At 37.8% G+C, this 16391-nt stretch overlaps 1 protein-coding gene across 5 annotated transcripts in view; it reads right to left on the bottom strand.

Moving 5' to 3' along the window:
- Positions 1-2383: 2383 nt before the first annotated feature.
- The window catches only part of STK3 (serine/threonine kinase 3), a 295227-nt gene continuing 281219 nt past the window's right edge, over positions 2384-16391 (bottom strand). For all 5 annotated transcript variants that reach the window (XM_005655350.4, XM_085022011.1, XM_085022014.1 and 2 more), the window contains one exon: positions 2384-3749. In XM_005655350.4, the coding sequence (XP_005655407.3) occupies positions 3591-3749 (159 nt within the window). In that variant the 3' untranslated portion in view covers positions 2384-3590. The remainder of the gene's footprint in view (positions 3750-16391) is intronic.

Genomic DNA, 16391 nt, shown 5'->3' with positions numbered 1-16391 from the left:
ATGGCAGGGGGCAGAGTTCATTCTTAACTCTGTAGTCAAAATTGTGTAAAGAGTGGCCCAGAAAAATCAGAGTTTTAACTTAGGGAGCTTAATCAAATGAAAAAAAAAAAAAAAAAGTGGTGGTAGGAAGTCTGGCTAATGCTATGGTCCAGTGTGAGAAAAGCAGTAGACTTGGAGCTGTTTTTCTAAGGTTGGTGGACGAATTGAGTTGATCATTTTCTTTCTCTCTTGGGAGCTTTTTATGATGCAAGGAAGTGCTTGGCTGAGGTCGAAGGTGTTTTGTGTGGATGTGGAAAAGGGCGAAGCTGGTGGTCTCCCTGGATAAGCATCAGATGACCCAACTAAGGCATATAAATACTCTTGGGTATAGATCTTTTTTTTTTTTTTTTTTTTTGCTCAAATAGCAAAAAAAAGTTCTCTCATTAGACCCCAGATTCCTGGACTTTTGGGCAGATAAAATCTAGTATACCAAAGTAACATTTTGATGAAATATCTAATTAAATGCTTATACTTAGTAAGTTTAGTAGTGCAGTGTAAGTATTTTTTAAAAGTATTCTATTTAGACTATTGTATCATCAGTATTTCTAGGATTTATTTTAATCATTAATCTTTAATATACAGGATAGGAAATAAAAATAGAATGTGTCAGTAATTTGAAAAGACTTCCTGTGACTAAGTTAAAAACATCTTATAAATATATAATTTTTGCTAGAGAAGCTACATATCCTTCAGTGAGTAGAGAGTGATTTTAATCCCTGGGGATGTGAGTCAGTAAATAGGCAGAAGAAAGGAATTCCAAAGTACTGTGTAATTATTTTGAAATTCATTTAAATATTTTATACATTTTCTTGTCCAATTTATATTGGTCAAATTAGCTTATATTTTGAACATAAAACTATGCTAAAATAAGCTAAGTGTATTGTAAGTAAAATGAGTCATCTAAGTTCATTAAATCAAAGAAGAGATTTTCTCATCTATAGGACAACACATACAGTGATGCTGGTTTTCAGCAAGATGATAACCCTTACTCATTAACTTCAATTACATTTACAATACTGTATCTATGCAAGGACGGGGGTGTGCAGAAAGTACACTCACCTATTTTTGGAATGTTCTCAGCAGCCAAGGTTAAAATAGTTAAGAGGCTTCTTTTTAAACTCATTGAAGTAACAGAAAACTCTTTCCTAAGAATAACCATTAATCATGGCTGACCTAGACTTGAAGATTTTTCTCATGGCTTTTGGTTCTTCAAAACTTTAAATTCCTATTTTTGATTGGTGGCGGGTAGAGTGAGAAGATGGGAAAAATTTAAGACAGATTATCTAAAAATGTTCTGGATAAAGGGGTGTGTGTATAATGATAAATATAACAGTAACAACTTTATATAAAGTATTTACATAAAAATTGGGATTGGAACATGGGATATTATTAAAAGGCAGACTCTTATTGAGCCTATTAGTAATAAATTGTCTAGTTGAGCAAACTGGAGCAAAATCATCTTCATAGGTTTCTTGTCATTTCATTTAGGTGGTTTTACTTGGATGATAGCAAATCAGTCATTTGATTTCATCAAATTTGGTGAGGTATTAGGCAATTCTGAAAAGAAAAGCAATTAAGAAACAGAAATAAAGGGTGGGCTGTTTGATTGACTCCCCTGACTGCCCCAAACAGATGTAGCTGAAGTATATGTTGTAAATTCAGTTTTCATATTTTAATAACTTATAAAAATTTCAATATTTTCCACTATTTTAATGATCTTATAATTTGTATCCAGTTACACAGTTTACTAGTTGTAAGGACTCAACACAGCAAAAGAAACACTACTCCAGGCATTACCTGGGGCACAATGCCATTTTATTTTATTTTAGTTTTATTTTTGCTTTTTAGTGAAAATGGAACCTCCATGGCATACGGAGGTTTCTAGGCTAGGGGTTTGAATCAGAGCTGTAGCCTCTGGCCTACACCACAGCTCACAGCAACACTGGATCCTTACCCATCAAGTGAGGCCAGGGCTCAAACCTGCAACCTCATGGTTGCTAGTTGGATTTGTTTCCACTGCGCCACAACGGGAACTCCCCAACGCTGCCATTTTGGAGAACAGAAGTTTCCAGAGATGACACACCTCCTGAGGTAGTCATTAGTGAGCCTGTCAGCATGTGGTGAGCACTGATGTTACAGCTTTGTCAGCAGGGTCCCTGGGTATGAAAGATGGGAGCAGGGCACACAAGTGCCAAATAACCTGGCTAGCGGTAAGCCACTGAAGGGTTCAGAGTTGTTATCACAGCATAATCTAGCCTGTCCAGACAAATATACCTTCCTTGCCCTGGAAAAGACAGAATCCAGGTCATGAGTTTTTTAAAAAAAGATACAGAGATGAAATGTGTTGGGTGGCACAGTAAAATTTATTTGTCTTTATGATTTACATGTAGTAATTAAACACACAAAAGAACAAACGCTGTCAAGATGGCCATATGTAGCTTAGGAAAATGACTGGTCCCAGTTCAATCATGCAAATGTTCATTCAGCTTAGAAATGAGTTTCTTTTTAATAGTTTTAATCTTTATCAGTCCCCAAGGCTTGCACAGTTCAGTACAAATGTTTCTGCTATTTTGCTATCATCAGGCACATGATGTTTACCAATTCCCAGGAAATAAATGAAATCAACAAAAATGTCTGGTGACAACTGAGCACATTTTCACAGAAAAAATGTCATGAGCTTATTACAATTTGATACAGTTTAGCTATGAGACCTACACATGAAACAATATTCACAATTACATTTGTCTTAAGGAATTATTTCTTTTAAAAAATTTACCATGCTTTTTTGTGCAAGGGTTCCATTGATTTCTTTGGTTTTAAACATTACAGCTCTGTCTGACCTAAATATATATAGTTTTATTTGTACCAAGCATCAAAAATAAAAAATTAAAACTTCAGAAGGTAAAAATGGAATTATTGCTTCTGTATAAAAAAATGCCTGGGCCCTTTGGGTACTATTGCTATTATTGCTTTGCTTCTATTGGAAAACTATCCTGGAAATGAAAGCATGTACCCCAGAGCTCCCTGCTTACAGTATAATTGGGTTGTTCATTATCATCTAGTAATAGTCCCTGCCTTCACCAAAGCTATCCTGATCTTGTCCTTAAAAAACAAAACAAGGTGAAATAGCATAAATAAATAAGTTTACCTAAAGGGATACAATAAATAGGCTAATAGAAAAGAATAAAGAATACTGTAACATAAAGCCCTTCGGTGCTGTACAATTACACAACAGCTTTGGATTTTCAAGGTTTCTAAACACAGCCTTCGTTTTAAAACACAGTTTTAGTACTGGTATGCAGCTGACAGATGTAGAGAACACCATTTCTGCTGTTTTCATTATTTAAAAAATGAAAACACAGTGGATACAGTATTAAATTCTGTCTTTGGGGAATTTACCTGGGTTTGTACCATCGTCAGTTTTTGACTGCTGCCTGGTTGTAGAGCACGGATCTTAAGAGATTGAAAAAGATAGCATAATACCCCTTCAATTCTTAGTGGTTTCTTGGTCTCCAGAACAGTCATAGAAACAAACAGAGGAGAAATTAGATTCAAAAGTTCTGCTGCCTTCTTTTCTTGGCATCCATCGCATCCAGAATGGGTTGTCTTTTCGCAGTGTATCTCTGACGGAGCTCTTCTATTTCTCGCTCCATCATGGGGTCCAGCGCTTTTAACCGCATCTGTAGTTCTTCTAAACTTAGATTTTTTAACTGAGTGTAAGGAAAAAAAAGTAATAATTATCTATAATGGGTTAAAGTCTAATGAATTTTAGCAGGAATATTTCAACTCTTTACATCATCTTTGAAATATGGCTCAACAATTAAAACATGAATTCTTTCCTTGAAGAATCAGGAAGCCACATCTTGCGAGAAAGAACCTCAAGTAATTTGCAATGAAACAGTAAAACAAAAACAAAAAAAAACCCTTCTGCTTTTAGGAAAGAACAAATGAGAAAAATAAGCTAACAAAAATGTGTGTTTAAAAAAGGCAGAAAGATACATCCACCATTGTCACCAAACAGACTTTCTGGCTAAGTTGGGGATGTATTCCCTCTGATCTCGCACAGCCTCGCCAGCTGTGGAGCGCTACAGCAATCACAGATACTTGCAGAGATCCCCCAAGAATGTGACAAGACTGAATACAGCTTAAATTGACTGCTCTAGCCTGCATTTTACCAAAGGCTTAAATTTTAAGCACTTGGTTAATCAGAAAATTAAATGATCCAGAATACTTTTACCCCAAGCATTTTGATAGAATAGGGCTTATGATTCAAAATAACCTAAATCTAGTACAAACAGTGCCATGTAAGTTCTGACATGGGGCTTGGCCAATTTGAAAGTGAAATACTTCTCACATGTTCACTGTATACATTATACAGTAATGGTATGATTTGACTGAATGATTTAGTTTTATTGTGCTAGCTTCTGGGGATACCACCAGCGCATCCTTTACTGGTTTTCTGTGTAACAACAGAAGGCAGGCCTCATGTCCTGTGTGAATGGGAGATAAAATCTGTTCGATGTAACAGGATCTATGGCATCCTGAGATTTATTGTATTTATTTATATGTCAAGTCAGTAAGATACGGGTTATCTCCTGATAAACATATTTTAGGGATACTGCCTCAGGGCTCATAGGATGCCCTGAAATATATAACCTAACACTTTTAACAACAACAACAAAAAAAATCCAGAACTCTTGTCTCCTTCAGAAACTGACTCTTAAAGCAATGGGGGCAGGCAGGTAATTAAAAAAAATCTGTTAAAGCACAATGATTTACCGTTTGCTATTACTTATCTTGGTAGGAACTGTAAGAGAGTAAAGAAGTACTATTTCCTTGCCTTGAGAAACTTACAAATTAGTTGTAAGATTAGCAACTATAACTTTTAAGGATTGATGCAAGACCTTAAGTCCTATTTTATGTGGTACAGATGACAGTGAGAGATTCTTAAATCCATGAATAAGCTTCTTGTGCAAAATTATGCATGTTCTCGTGTACATCTTCCTGAAGGAAGCATCCATTGTTTTTTGTTTTTTAAAAAAAGATTTTAAAGATTCCTGATTAAAAAAAGAAATGACCCTTGCCTTAAATGTAATGGAGAGAGGCTTCCTTTAGGGCATGGGGACTGAGGGAGATGCCTGAGCAGTGAGCAGGGCCCTAGGAGTAGGCCTTGCCATGCTGAGGAGGAAGGAAAAGAGGACAGGAGACTCGGGGCTGGTGGAGCCTGGGAAGCCAGGCAAAGCAGGGTGTGGGTTCAGGGACCATGATCAACCATGGAGCAGGAAATTACATGAGAGTAATCTAGGCTGGGTTTTAGTATGATAAAACCTGCGGCTTATAGTTTGTTTTCAAAAGGGAACTGTCTTTGGTTATTTAATGAGCCAAGCCAGAAAACATTCTCAATTACCTTACAGTCATATGTTAATTTTAACCCAAAGTAGCGTTTTTCGCTTGATCCTCCACCTCATTCATCATACCTTGCCCTAAGTGACTCTTGGTTCCAAAAAATCAAATCTCTTCTCAACTGAAAAAGATTTGTTGCCACTGAGGATACTGAAAAGTATGAGTCACAGGCTCTGAAGGAAATTCAAAAGAGGAGTTCCAAAAATATAAGAATGACAGTGTTACGGGAAGTAGTGCATCAGCTCCCAGCATGACGGCTCTGAAGGTCACTATCACCTGCTTGGTGTATGAGGAGTTTTGCTATGAATATAAAATATGCTGTTATTTTTCAGTTAAACATCACTGAAAGAACCTAACTTACCATGTTATACTATTACATACATTTAATATAAAATGCATAATATCATAATACCATCACTAATTTTTTTTTTTCTTTTTGGGCCACACCCATAGTATATGGAAGTTCCCAGGCTAGGGGTTGAGCTGGAGCTGCAGCTGCTGGCCTACACCTTGGCCATAGCAACATGGGATCCAAGCCACATCTGTGACCTATGCCACAGCTCTCGGCGATTCCAGATCCTTAACCCACTGAGCAAGGCCAGGGATTGAACCCATGTCCTCTTGGGTTTTTTAACCTGCTCAACCACAACAGAAACTCCTGACTTGAAACTTTCTGAACCACAGAAAGAAAGAGGTGACAGTGAAACGAACAGCCAATAGAGAACTGCCTAGGTGCTGCCTACATAAAGGTCCAATTCCACTTCTTTACTTCTGTTATCTTTCTAATCTCTGAAAATCTATATAACTTTCATATATTAAACACCACAATTTAGTATTTGATTTCTAGAGTCATGTAATATAATTGATTTTTATGCATTAGGTTTGATGTCTACTCCAGGTATTCCAACAATATTTAAGCTTTTGAGCTGTACACACACCTAGAAACCATTAAATTATACTGTTAAATATCAGGACACAAAGGTGGGTAAATAAACAGGAATATAGAATAAAAGACTCAATAGGTTATTCTATAATTAAGAGAAATAATATCATACAAAGCAAAACATTTTTGTGTTAAGATACTCCTGTAAATATTTTATTCTACCTTATTGGGGAAAATTGCCAATAGTTTATAAATTTTTTATTACAGTAATGGACTGAATTCAGGGAAAGAAGCTACTTAGAAGAAAAGTTTTCCTTCTCTAATAAACTTTTATATTTTCAATAGGTAGAAATTATGAAAAATAGGTCTGTGATGTTGGCAGACCATTAGCTGGCACTGTTAGGAAATCAGGTGTTCCATAGAGTAAATTTATGAAGTATCTGAATCTTAGTTCTTTAAGTGATAAAACTGTTTCAACTATTTTTTACATTTTTATTTTTTCCATTCTAGTTTACAGTGTTCTGTCAATTTTCTTTCTTTTTCTTTTTTTTTTGTCTTTTTGTCATTTCTTGGGCCACTCCCATGGCATATGGAGGTTCCCAGGCTAGGGGTTGAATGGGAGCCATAGCCACTGGCCTACGCCGGAGCCACAGCAACGCAGGATCCGAGCCGCATCTGCGACCTACACCACAGCTCACGGCAACGCTGGATCGTTACTGAGCAAGGGCAGGGACCGAACCCACAACCTCATGGTTCCTAGTTGGACTTGTTAACCACTGTGCCATGACGGGAACTCCCAATTTTCTACCATACAGCAAAGCGACCCAGTCACACACACATAAATATATATATTCATTTTCTCACATTGTCCTCCATCATATATATCTATAGTGTGTGTGTATATACATTCTTTTTCTCACATTATCTTCCATCATGCTCCATTGCAAGTGACTAGATATACCTCCCAGTGCTATATACAGCAGGTCAACTATTTTTAACAAAATCTTTACAGAGTATTTTACAGAATATGCTGCTTTCTAAAGCAGAGGATTCAGGATCTAAAACAATCTTCCCTTGATGATGAATCTTCATTTTTAATATCTATTACTAATCTGTGCCATATATTAATTTTCTCCCTTCTTTCAGCTTTTTCTTCATTTGAGGGAAAGCTAGCAGCTCCTTTTGTGGACCTCACTGGGCAGATATCCTCTCTGCTGCAAGTCTTTTCACCTACTGGGAACCAGAAAAGCAATAAAATGTCCTATGAGGCATTACGCTAAATAAGGATAGGTTGAGGGAAAGCTTGAGGCTGTTTTAGGAAAGAGCATAACTTTAGTGCAGAGTTTTGTTATGCTGTACTGTCTATGTGTGTGTATGTATTTCAGATCTGTAGCTGTGTAAGGTTGAGGTCCCAGGAAATCTGACTTCTACATAAGGTACATATAGAGTTACCTTTTCAGGCGGAGCATCAGAGAACTTGAGAGGACGCATTTATTAAGACATTATGGACCAAGCACTGTAGCTGCAGAGATGAAGAGAACAATACCTCCCACAAAGAACTTGCAGTCTAGCTGACATGACAGATACATGCACAGCTAATCCACTAATGGATGAGTAAGCCAAGAAGTTGAGAAACAGGACAGGGAGAAGGTACCAGTGGGAGCAGAGATGTGCAAGGCACATATATGCCTGGCATCTTTCAGGATGTCAGCTGACTGCTGGGATGTAGGAAGGACCCATGGGTCAAGAGAAAAGGCAGGAGGGAGAGGGAATTATTACAAATGATGTCGATGAGAAAGAAATGCTAGATAATTTTGAGCATAATTGGTGACATGATCATACATGAAGTTTAGAAAAGTATCTCCAGTAACTGGCAGAAAAAAGAGATTGCCATGGGGAATAAATGGGGACAGGAAGACCCATCAGCAGATGATTTCAACAGTCTAGTGAGAGAATGAGGCTTGAACCGGGAAAAGTGCTCTGAGAGAGAAGAGAGGAATTTGAGAGACTTGAAAATACAACCGATAGGGCTTCCTGTGCTCCCTGAGCAATTATGAAGGATCAGGAAGAAGGAAGGGTTAAGGACAATCCTGGCTTCAAGCTGGGGTGATGGAGAGACTGACACCATTAGTAAGGCAGGGGAGTTAGTGAGAATTGGCGTCCAAGTGGCGATATCAGATACGCATTATAATTTGGGGTTTGGACCTCAGGAGACTCAGGCTAAGACACAGACTTAGGAACCATCAGCATTTAGGTTATAACTGAAGCTCTCGGTAAGACTATCCAGGAAAAGACGACTTTCTCCTTGATCTTAAAATCCATGATAGCCGGGGGGAAATCATCCCCTGACTTTAACATGTGTGGTCACAGTCTCTTCATTTTTGTTAAAAGAACAAAAATATCCATATATTACTAAATAACTCTAGATTATGGTTGTCATCTAGACCGAAAGAAGTGAGGTTAACTAGTAAAATTTTCCACTTCTTATGCAGTGGGGATGATTTATAGACATGAACTTATGGTGGATTTTGACTTCTGATTAGGCCCTAATAACATCTATTTAGCACCTGTGTTTCTGTGGGTCTCAGGCCTCCCACAGGCATGAAAATGGTCTGGAGTGGGAAATGTGGCAGAAGCAGCTTTTTCAACCTCTTGGAAAACAATACTTAGAAAACTCAATGCCCTGGAAATAAAAAGATGTACAAACCAGATAAAAATTTATGGAGACTCATAGTGATAAAAATGACTATAAAATACAATCCACCATCATCCTTTTAAAGTGCTAATCCAAATTAAAACAATTTGGGGGCCTAACGATATTAGAAGGAAACGTTGAGCTTCCTGAGTTAATATCAGTATTATTTTGACAAGTTTCCTTTACAAAAATCAAATTCCTGAAAATAAATATAAAAAGGAAGATGGAAATCACTTCAGAATTATATTTATGGATTAACAGCTTGTGGTAAATCAACTTGAATTTACATTTTTTAATATAGGAAAGAAATGTTACTTAGGAGCCTTCTTTCTACATGGAACACAAAGCAGCTGTATTACCATAACTATATGCAGGTTGACTTAATTCCAAAATAAATGCAGAGTAAACTAGAGTTGGAGTGTCTAGTCTTTGTTGTACATCTGTCAGAGTTTAGAATTTTGTAAGTCAAGTCATATAAAAAATAATTTTAGAACATGCATACACTGTGGTTTTTACTGTATGTGAAAAATGTACAAAAATAACTCATCTGGAAATGACTTATGTTTTAAGCTAATTCTATTTAATGAAACTTAGTTTTGAACTTAATGATAAAATAGAACTTTGCACAACTAACAGAGGCTCTTAAATCTTCAGGCCTTAACACTGTTAAAGAAGACTACAGTTTGACAAGTCTTTACAACCATTAAGGACACGTGACTTAAGTGACCAAATGAGCAGCCATATGCAGTGAGAGGAGGAACTCAGAATGCAGAGGCCACAGTCACTTCAGAAACAGAGTCACGGAAAAAGTGATGAGTTTCAGAGCAATAATGTTTCATTATGAAGCCCTTGTTTTCTGTTTACAAGAATGTCTGCTCTTTTTGGACGTTTGAAATGACAAATATCAGGGGGCAAGACATTAATAAAAGCAGAATAAAATTGATTTCCATTAAAGGGTTTAAACTGAATCATATGGACCTGAGAGAAAGACATTTGGAGATCTGGGATTGGTGAAAGCCACTCTAAGTCATTTGTTTAGCAGAAGCATAAACTGTAAAGCTGGGTTCTAAGTTAAACCTCACAGAATCTCACTGCAAAAAGGGACCTTAGAGATAATCTAACTTCCTTTTTTCAGGTGAGGAAACGAGAGCTAGCTTGCTCTTAAGTTATACCCTGGTTAATGGCAGAGGCATGATCTGACTCTTAGGTCAGCACTGTTTTTCGTTATACCAAGTCTGATATTCTTAAACTCATGGCCAGAGAGTTCAAGATGTTGTCACCACAAATTGGGGGTGTGGTGCTGAGAAATTTCTAGGGTCTTCAACCTGAACTGACGGACAGTGGTTTTTAAGTACATATGACATTTCTATAGAGCTATCTTTCAGGATGGAATAAACTCCCAAAAAACCCTACTTTTTTTTTTTGTCGTTTTGCCTTTTCTAGGGCTGCACCCGCGGCATATGGAGGTTCCCAGGCTAGGGGGTCTAATCGGAGTTGTAGCCGCCAGCCTACGCCAGAGCCACAGCAACGCGGGATCCAAGCCGCATCTGCGACCTACAGCTCACAGCAATGCCCGATCCTTAACCCAGTGAGGGAGGCCAGGGATCGAACCTGCAACCTCATCGTTCCTAGTTGGATTCGTTAACCACTGAGCCATGACGGGAACTCCAACCCTACATTTTTAAACAATAATAATTAGATAGTGGAGGGATATTTGTTCATAAATTAAATGAAAAAGTCAAAACTACTTTTCAGGAGTTCCCATCATGGCTCAGCAGAGACAAGCCTGATCAACATCCATGAGGATGTAGGTTCAATCCCTGGCCTAGCTCAGTGCGTTAAGGATCCGGCATTGCCATGAGCTGTGGTGTAGGCCGGCAGCTACAGCTCTGATTCGACTCCTAGCATGGGACCCTCCATATGTATGGGTGTGGCCCTAAAAAAAAACAAAAGACAAAATTAAACTCACTGATAATTTTTTTGTCTTTTTTTTTTGCCTTTTCTGGGGCCGCTCCTGCGGCATATGGAGGTTCCCAGGCTAGGGGTCTAATCGGAGCTGTAGCTGCCAGCCTACACCACAACCACAGCAACATGGGATCCGAGCCACATCTGTGACCTACACCACAGCTCAGGGCAACGCCGGGTCCTCAACCCACTGAGCGAGGCCAGGGATCGAATCCGCAACCTCATGGTTCCTAGTCGGATTCGTTAACCACTGAGCCAAGATGGGAACTCCGTGATAATTTTGACAGTTGTAACTTTTAATAGAATTATTTCTGAACTGTATGAGAAGTATTGAAAAGTTACTTATTTCTGACTAGGAAGAGCTGTCAGTAAAATCAGAACTTCAAGTTTATATATCCAGTCTACTATAAAAACCTGAGCTATCATATTCAGGTGATAAGGAATTACTTTCTAAAATAATTTTGTTTTAAAAGCTGTAGGGGGAAAACATTTAGATTTTTACATGATTTTGTTTTGTCAAAAACAGTCCTATTTATGAGGGTTTTTTTTTTTTTAAGTCTTAATGTTAAAAAATAGCAGAAACGGGATCATGAAGTTTTTGAATGCTTAAATGTGGTAACATTTCAAGACTTAATGGGTCTATCAGTTGCTGGTATAATTAGTCTGTCAAATGAGATACTGCCACAATGAAGCAAATGGTCTTACATGTGAATGTTAACACATTTAGTCAAAAGAGTCAATCAAAAAAACCTTGTATAAGGTTTGCAAAAAAACCTTGTATAAGGTTTGCTGTGTTTACTGGGAAAATAAACTCTTCCTAGCAACTGTTTAAATAAATCTCACAGATACTACAGACCTTATTAGTGGCCTGTGATTAAAAAAATATGGATTGTTAATACTGTATCCTGACTCATCTATTTTCCCATCTGCTAACAATTCTAACAATACGAACTATCAACAGAATGGCTAACAACAATAATTTTCTATGGCAATTTTGATGCTGAATTGCCTATAGCATTTTTGTAAGATTTACCACTGCATGCCTCAGACTGTTTTGAGTTGTTTGTGGCCTGGAGCGACATATTCCTTTTCTCCCTAATACTCCATTTTAGCTCAGTTTTTAACTGTGTTAAACAGAATCTGGTTTGGTTTTATAGAACACTATTTACGGAGGCTACCACACTTATTTTACTAACGATGAGAGCAGGAGATACACCAAAGCTCTAGTAAAAGCCCAGTCCAGTCCACTGATTAGATACTGACACACCATAGAAGGAAAGCTGAATTCCTCACAGTACATGCTCCTAAAATCTAAATTAACATCAAATCTGCTGGCAGGGCCTTCTTCCCCAAACAGACCTCTTTACCTATCTGCCTGGAGGATGTACGTGTAACCCTCTTCTGAGCTGAGAGACTCCTGTCTACGGCTGTTTATTTGTACGATTACAAATATTCAAATATTAAGGGATTATAGCTGGAAATTGCCATGAAGCATCTGATTAACCTCAGTAGAGTAAATTTAATATATTTAGAGTTTTTTTTTTTTTGACTCCCAAAGAAAAGGGAGAACACCATTTCTTGTGGCTATCATTGCAGCAGGAGGGGAAAGTGCCAATTATTGATCATTTACAAGGTGTCAGATAGAATCCGAGGTCCTGTGCCTTCGGTTATTTAATCCTAACTATCCCTTTATGGGGAAGGTGTTACCAACCCCATTTTATAGGTGAGGACACTCAGACCAAGTGACCTGCCTGAGCCCATGCACTTGCGGTGCTTACGCAGGTGCTCAAAGGCAGCAGCATTCCGCCCACACAAGTTTGGACTGGAGCCTGGTGAGAGCTACTGCTTGGGTCTCCTAAGAACTACAAAAGCACTTCAAAGGCCAATTATCAAGTAAAACAGTTTTAACAGACTGTTTATAGATTAAAAATAAGGAAACATTTAAAAAAATCCCACCTTTCTTCCCAGATGGTACCTAGTGGAATATTTAATTGGCCTTATGAAATAAGTACATGTTTATTAAGCATTTTTTCTATTTAATCAGCTCTCTAGAAAAAGAAACATTTCTACATAGCCTTTTGGGATAGCTGCCATAATTTTATCAATAAAAAGAGATGCCATGACAAAACCAACAAGACATGTTCCCCTTGACACAGAAGCAAGATACCCTGTGTCCCTTTGGACTGTCCCATAACTGAAGTAGTTTTGCCTGCTAAATGTATCAGGAAAAAGTTAATTCATGCATAACTCTGCTATACTGTAAGCAGCTCAAAAAAAAAAAAAAAAAAAAAAAAACTAGGCCCAGAGCAATAAAATCTGAGTAACTTGAAACAAACTAATTAAATCTCTCCAGATCTATTAAGGGGCAGATGAAAAACTTCTGTGAGCTGTGATATCTCACTGAGTATTTTTAAAAACACTGATCAAGCCTTATGAGTGGTTAACAAATTAACTTTATATACTGTTTCTTTAAAAATTAACTCTATGACTGATTACAGAAGATCATAAACATTAAAAATATATAACAGTCCTGGAGTTCCCGTCATGGCGCAGTGGTTAACAAATCTGACAAAGAACCAGAAGGTTGCGGGTTTGGTCCCTGCCCTTGCTCAGTGGGTTACCGATCTGGCGTTGCCATGAGCTGTGGTGTAGGTTGCAGACTTGGCTCAGATCCCGCGTTGCTGTGGCTCTGGCGTAGGCCGGTGGCTGAAGCTCCGATTAGACCCCTAGCCTGGGAACCTCCATATGCCGCGGGAGTGGCCCAAGAAATAGCAAAAAGACAAAAAAAAAAAAAAAAAAAAAAAAAAACCCACATATATATATATAAATAACTGTCCTTAAAACATGTTAGTAGCTTTTGAGTAGTCAAATCTTTGTGTAACTATTGTATAAACTTTAAATCGTTCCATTTTTCTCCAGTCACACTTCTTCAGCTGTGCTATGCCAAATCTCCCTGACACATCCCTTAAGGAGTCTTGGGCAGACTGCACTGATTTTTGGTTACTTTTTATGAACATCCAGACCAAATGTAAACTCCCATCTCTTATTAAATACAACTCATCCTTCCACACTGTCCCCATTTCTGGATTCCATGTATACAGCCTATTTTCAGTTAGGAACATGCATTTGAACAAACCTCTTTGTGTCATGCTTCTTTTAACCAAAGTGCATGATCTTGTAACTATCGGGCCATCCGAAGTCCTGTTGCCACCAACCCCCACACCTCTCACGGGCAGCTGTGAGGAACGGGCATGGGCCTGAGCCTTGCTATCCTCCCACAGGATACTACTTGCTACTGCCTTGCTACTGCCTCAACTGTAGCCCAGACTCACTACAGGCCTTTCAAGAAGATGGCTCTCACTCTACTCTCTCAGCCTGCCTGATGGCAGAAGAGACAGCTGTGCTGAACCATGCTGCCCAAGGACAGGAGGCTCAAATGTTGAAGCAGTTGCAGATTTTGTGAGCTATCTCCTGATTTTTCAATCACCACAAAATTTGTTTTTTATTAGCCTTTAATGAGTATCATCCTGAATTATACCCACTAATAAGAGAGAGGGCAGATTTCCTACTAGGCTGTTTTGCTAGACTGACAGCAGTGGAAGTTTCCCCATCGCCTGCCAAGCCGCTGCTCTGACTACAAAAAAAGAGCGGACGTTGTTTATTGATTCTTAAGAAGTAGTGGGGTTTTCACCTTGCAGCCTGACCAAGTATTAAATAATTGGTAATTATTTTGTAAAACTTCTTAAATCCCATTAAGAAATTAATGTATAGACTATCTTAGGGAAAACAAAAGTGGAAGCAGTAGAATGGAATAAGATTAAACCCTTCTAAATCAACTGAATTGTAATCAGAGTGACTTCTGAATGGGCAGGTCTCTTCTGAAAAGGGCAGGGGTGAAGTGAAAAGCTTGACTGACTTCAGAGATTTAAAGGTGTATGAAAGATGGGAACAGGCTTTCAGCTCCATCCCTGGTCCCTGAGAAATAACGAAAGGAAGATGAGCCACTGTTTGACCAATGGTATTTGGAACAGAGAAAATATGCCACTGAGCTCCACAGATAGGATTAGTGGTAGCTCCTGAACTCCTCTCACAAGGGCAAGATCTCAGGCTCAAAGAGGGGCTAGGTCGCTGGCTATCCAGCACCCTCTAGTGGCCAGATTTGGCACCACAGATTTCTGTCTTGGTTTTTTTTAAGCACAGTATATTTCAAAATTTTTTAGTTAAGGGAAGAATCACCAATACCACTGATGGGCTACAGGTAGGTGGAAAACTACTTATTTGGTATAAATCTGACGTCCAAAAAGTAAGCTGCTGTAATGATTCAAAGGGAAAATATTCCTTTGAATGCATTTAAAATCCCACAGATGAAGCTACTTAAATGGAGAGCTGTGGTCTGTATTTAGCTATTTAAAATTTAATTCTTTGTAGGTACTTACTTTACAAGAAATATTATTTGATACATGGATTAACAGTGTTATAAATTTCATGTGAATAGTAGCTAATGTTTTTTTGAGCACTTAGCATTGGGCAGATATTATGCTGTTATTTAATAGGTAATAATAATGTGACAAAGTATTACTAATGCCACCATTTTTCAGAGTTTAAATTTTCAGAGGTACCAAGAGTTTAAATTTATGCAAGACATTTAGCTATTAGCTACTAAAAGGTGTGGTCAGGATTTGAATCCAAGGCAACCTAATTATGGAGCTAGCACTTCTAAACATTATACACTACACAAACAGAAAGAGTTTATCAGCCATAATAAATATTTCCCACATAAGGGAGGGTTTCTTAAAGATTTTAAATTAGACTTAGGTTAATATAGAGACTTGCAGGTCAATGATGATTAAAATCTAAACTGAAATCTTTGTTAGCCGAGAGTTCATTTCCTACAATGTTTATTCACATACACTTTGCAGTTGAAGGGGAGTTTATAATTGTCCATGAGAGCCTGAGATCTAGCATTTTTTCAAATCACAATATATTTAAAAACAGTTATAATGTATACTTAGATACATTGTTATCAGTTGGACTTCATAGAAATTCTATGAAAGGGGGCAGATACTTCTGTAAATAGGCATTATTTTTTACAGATAAGATTAATCAGGTTGAGAATTATTAATTTCCTTAAGTAACACAATTTCCTCAAAGTCTAAGATGTTGCAAATGACTGAATGTACAATGAATTAGCCTGAGTCTATAGTCTTTATCCTTTGTACCCCAGAAAAAAAAAGTTTCTCGTGATAAGCCAGAAGAAAATTTTACTTATGTAGACAATTTGGCTTCACTTTAGTTCTTCTTTATCAATCTATTATAAATAATTCAACATTAACTACTACTGCTGAACAGAAGAAGGAAATAAAAATCAGAAAGTGAAAAGCCATAGTAAAACATTACAGGTATGAA

The sequence above is a fragment of the Sus scrofa genome, chromosome 4 (assembly GCF_054392235.1).
Source record: "Sus scrofa isolate SSC_HxYL_T2T_F1_AM1 chromosome 4, Sscrofa_HxYL_maternal_Yorkshire_Landrace_v2.0, whole genome shotgun sequence".
NCBI lineage: Eukaryota > Metazoa > Chordata > Mammalia > Artiodactyla > Suidae > Sus > Sus scrofa.
The sequence above is the reverse complement of the archived record's forward strand: the minus strand, read 5'-3'. Positions and strand labels throughout refer to the sequence as shown.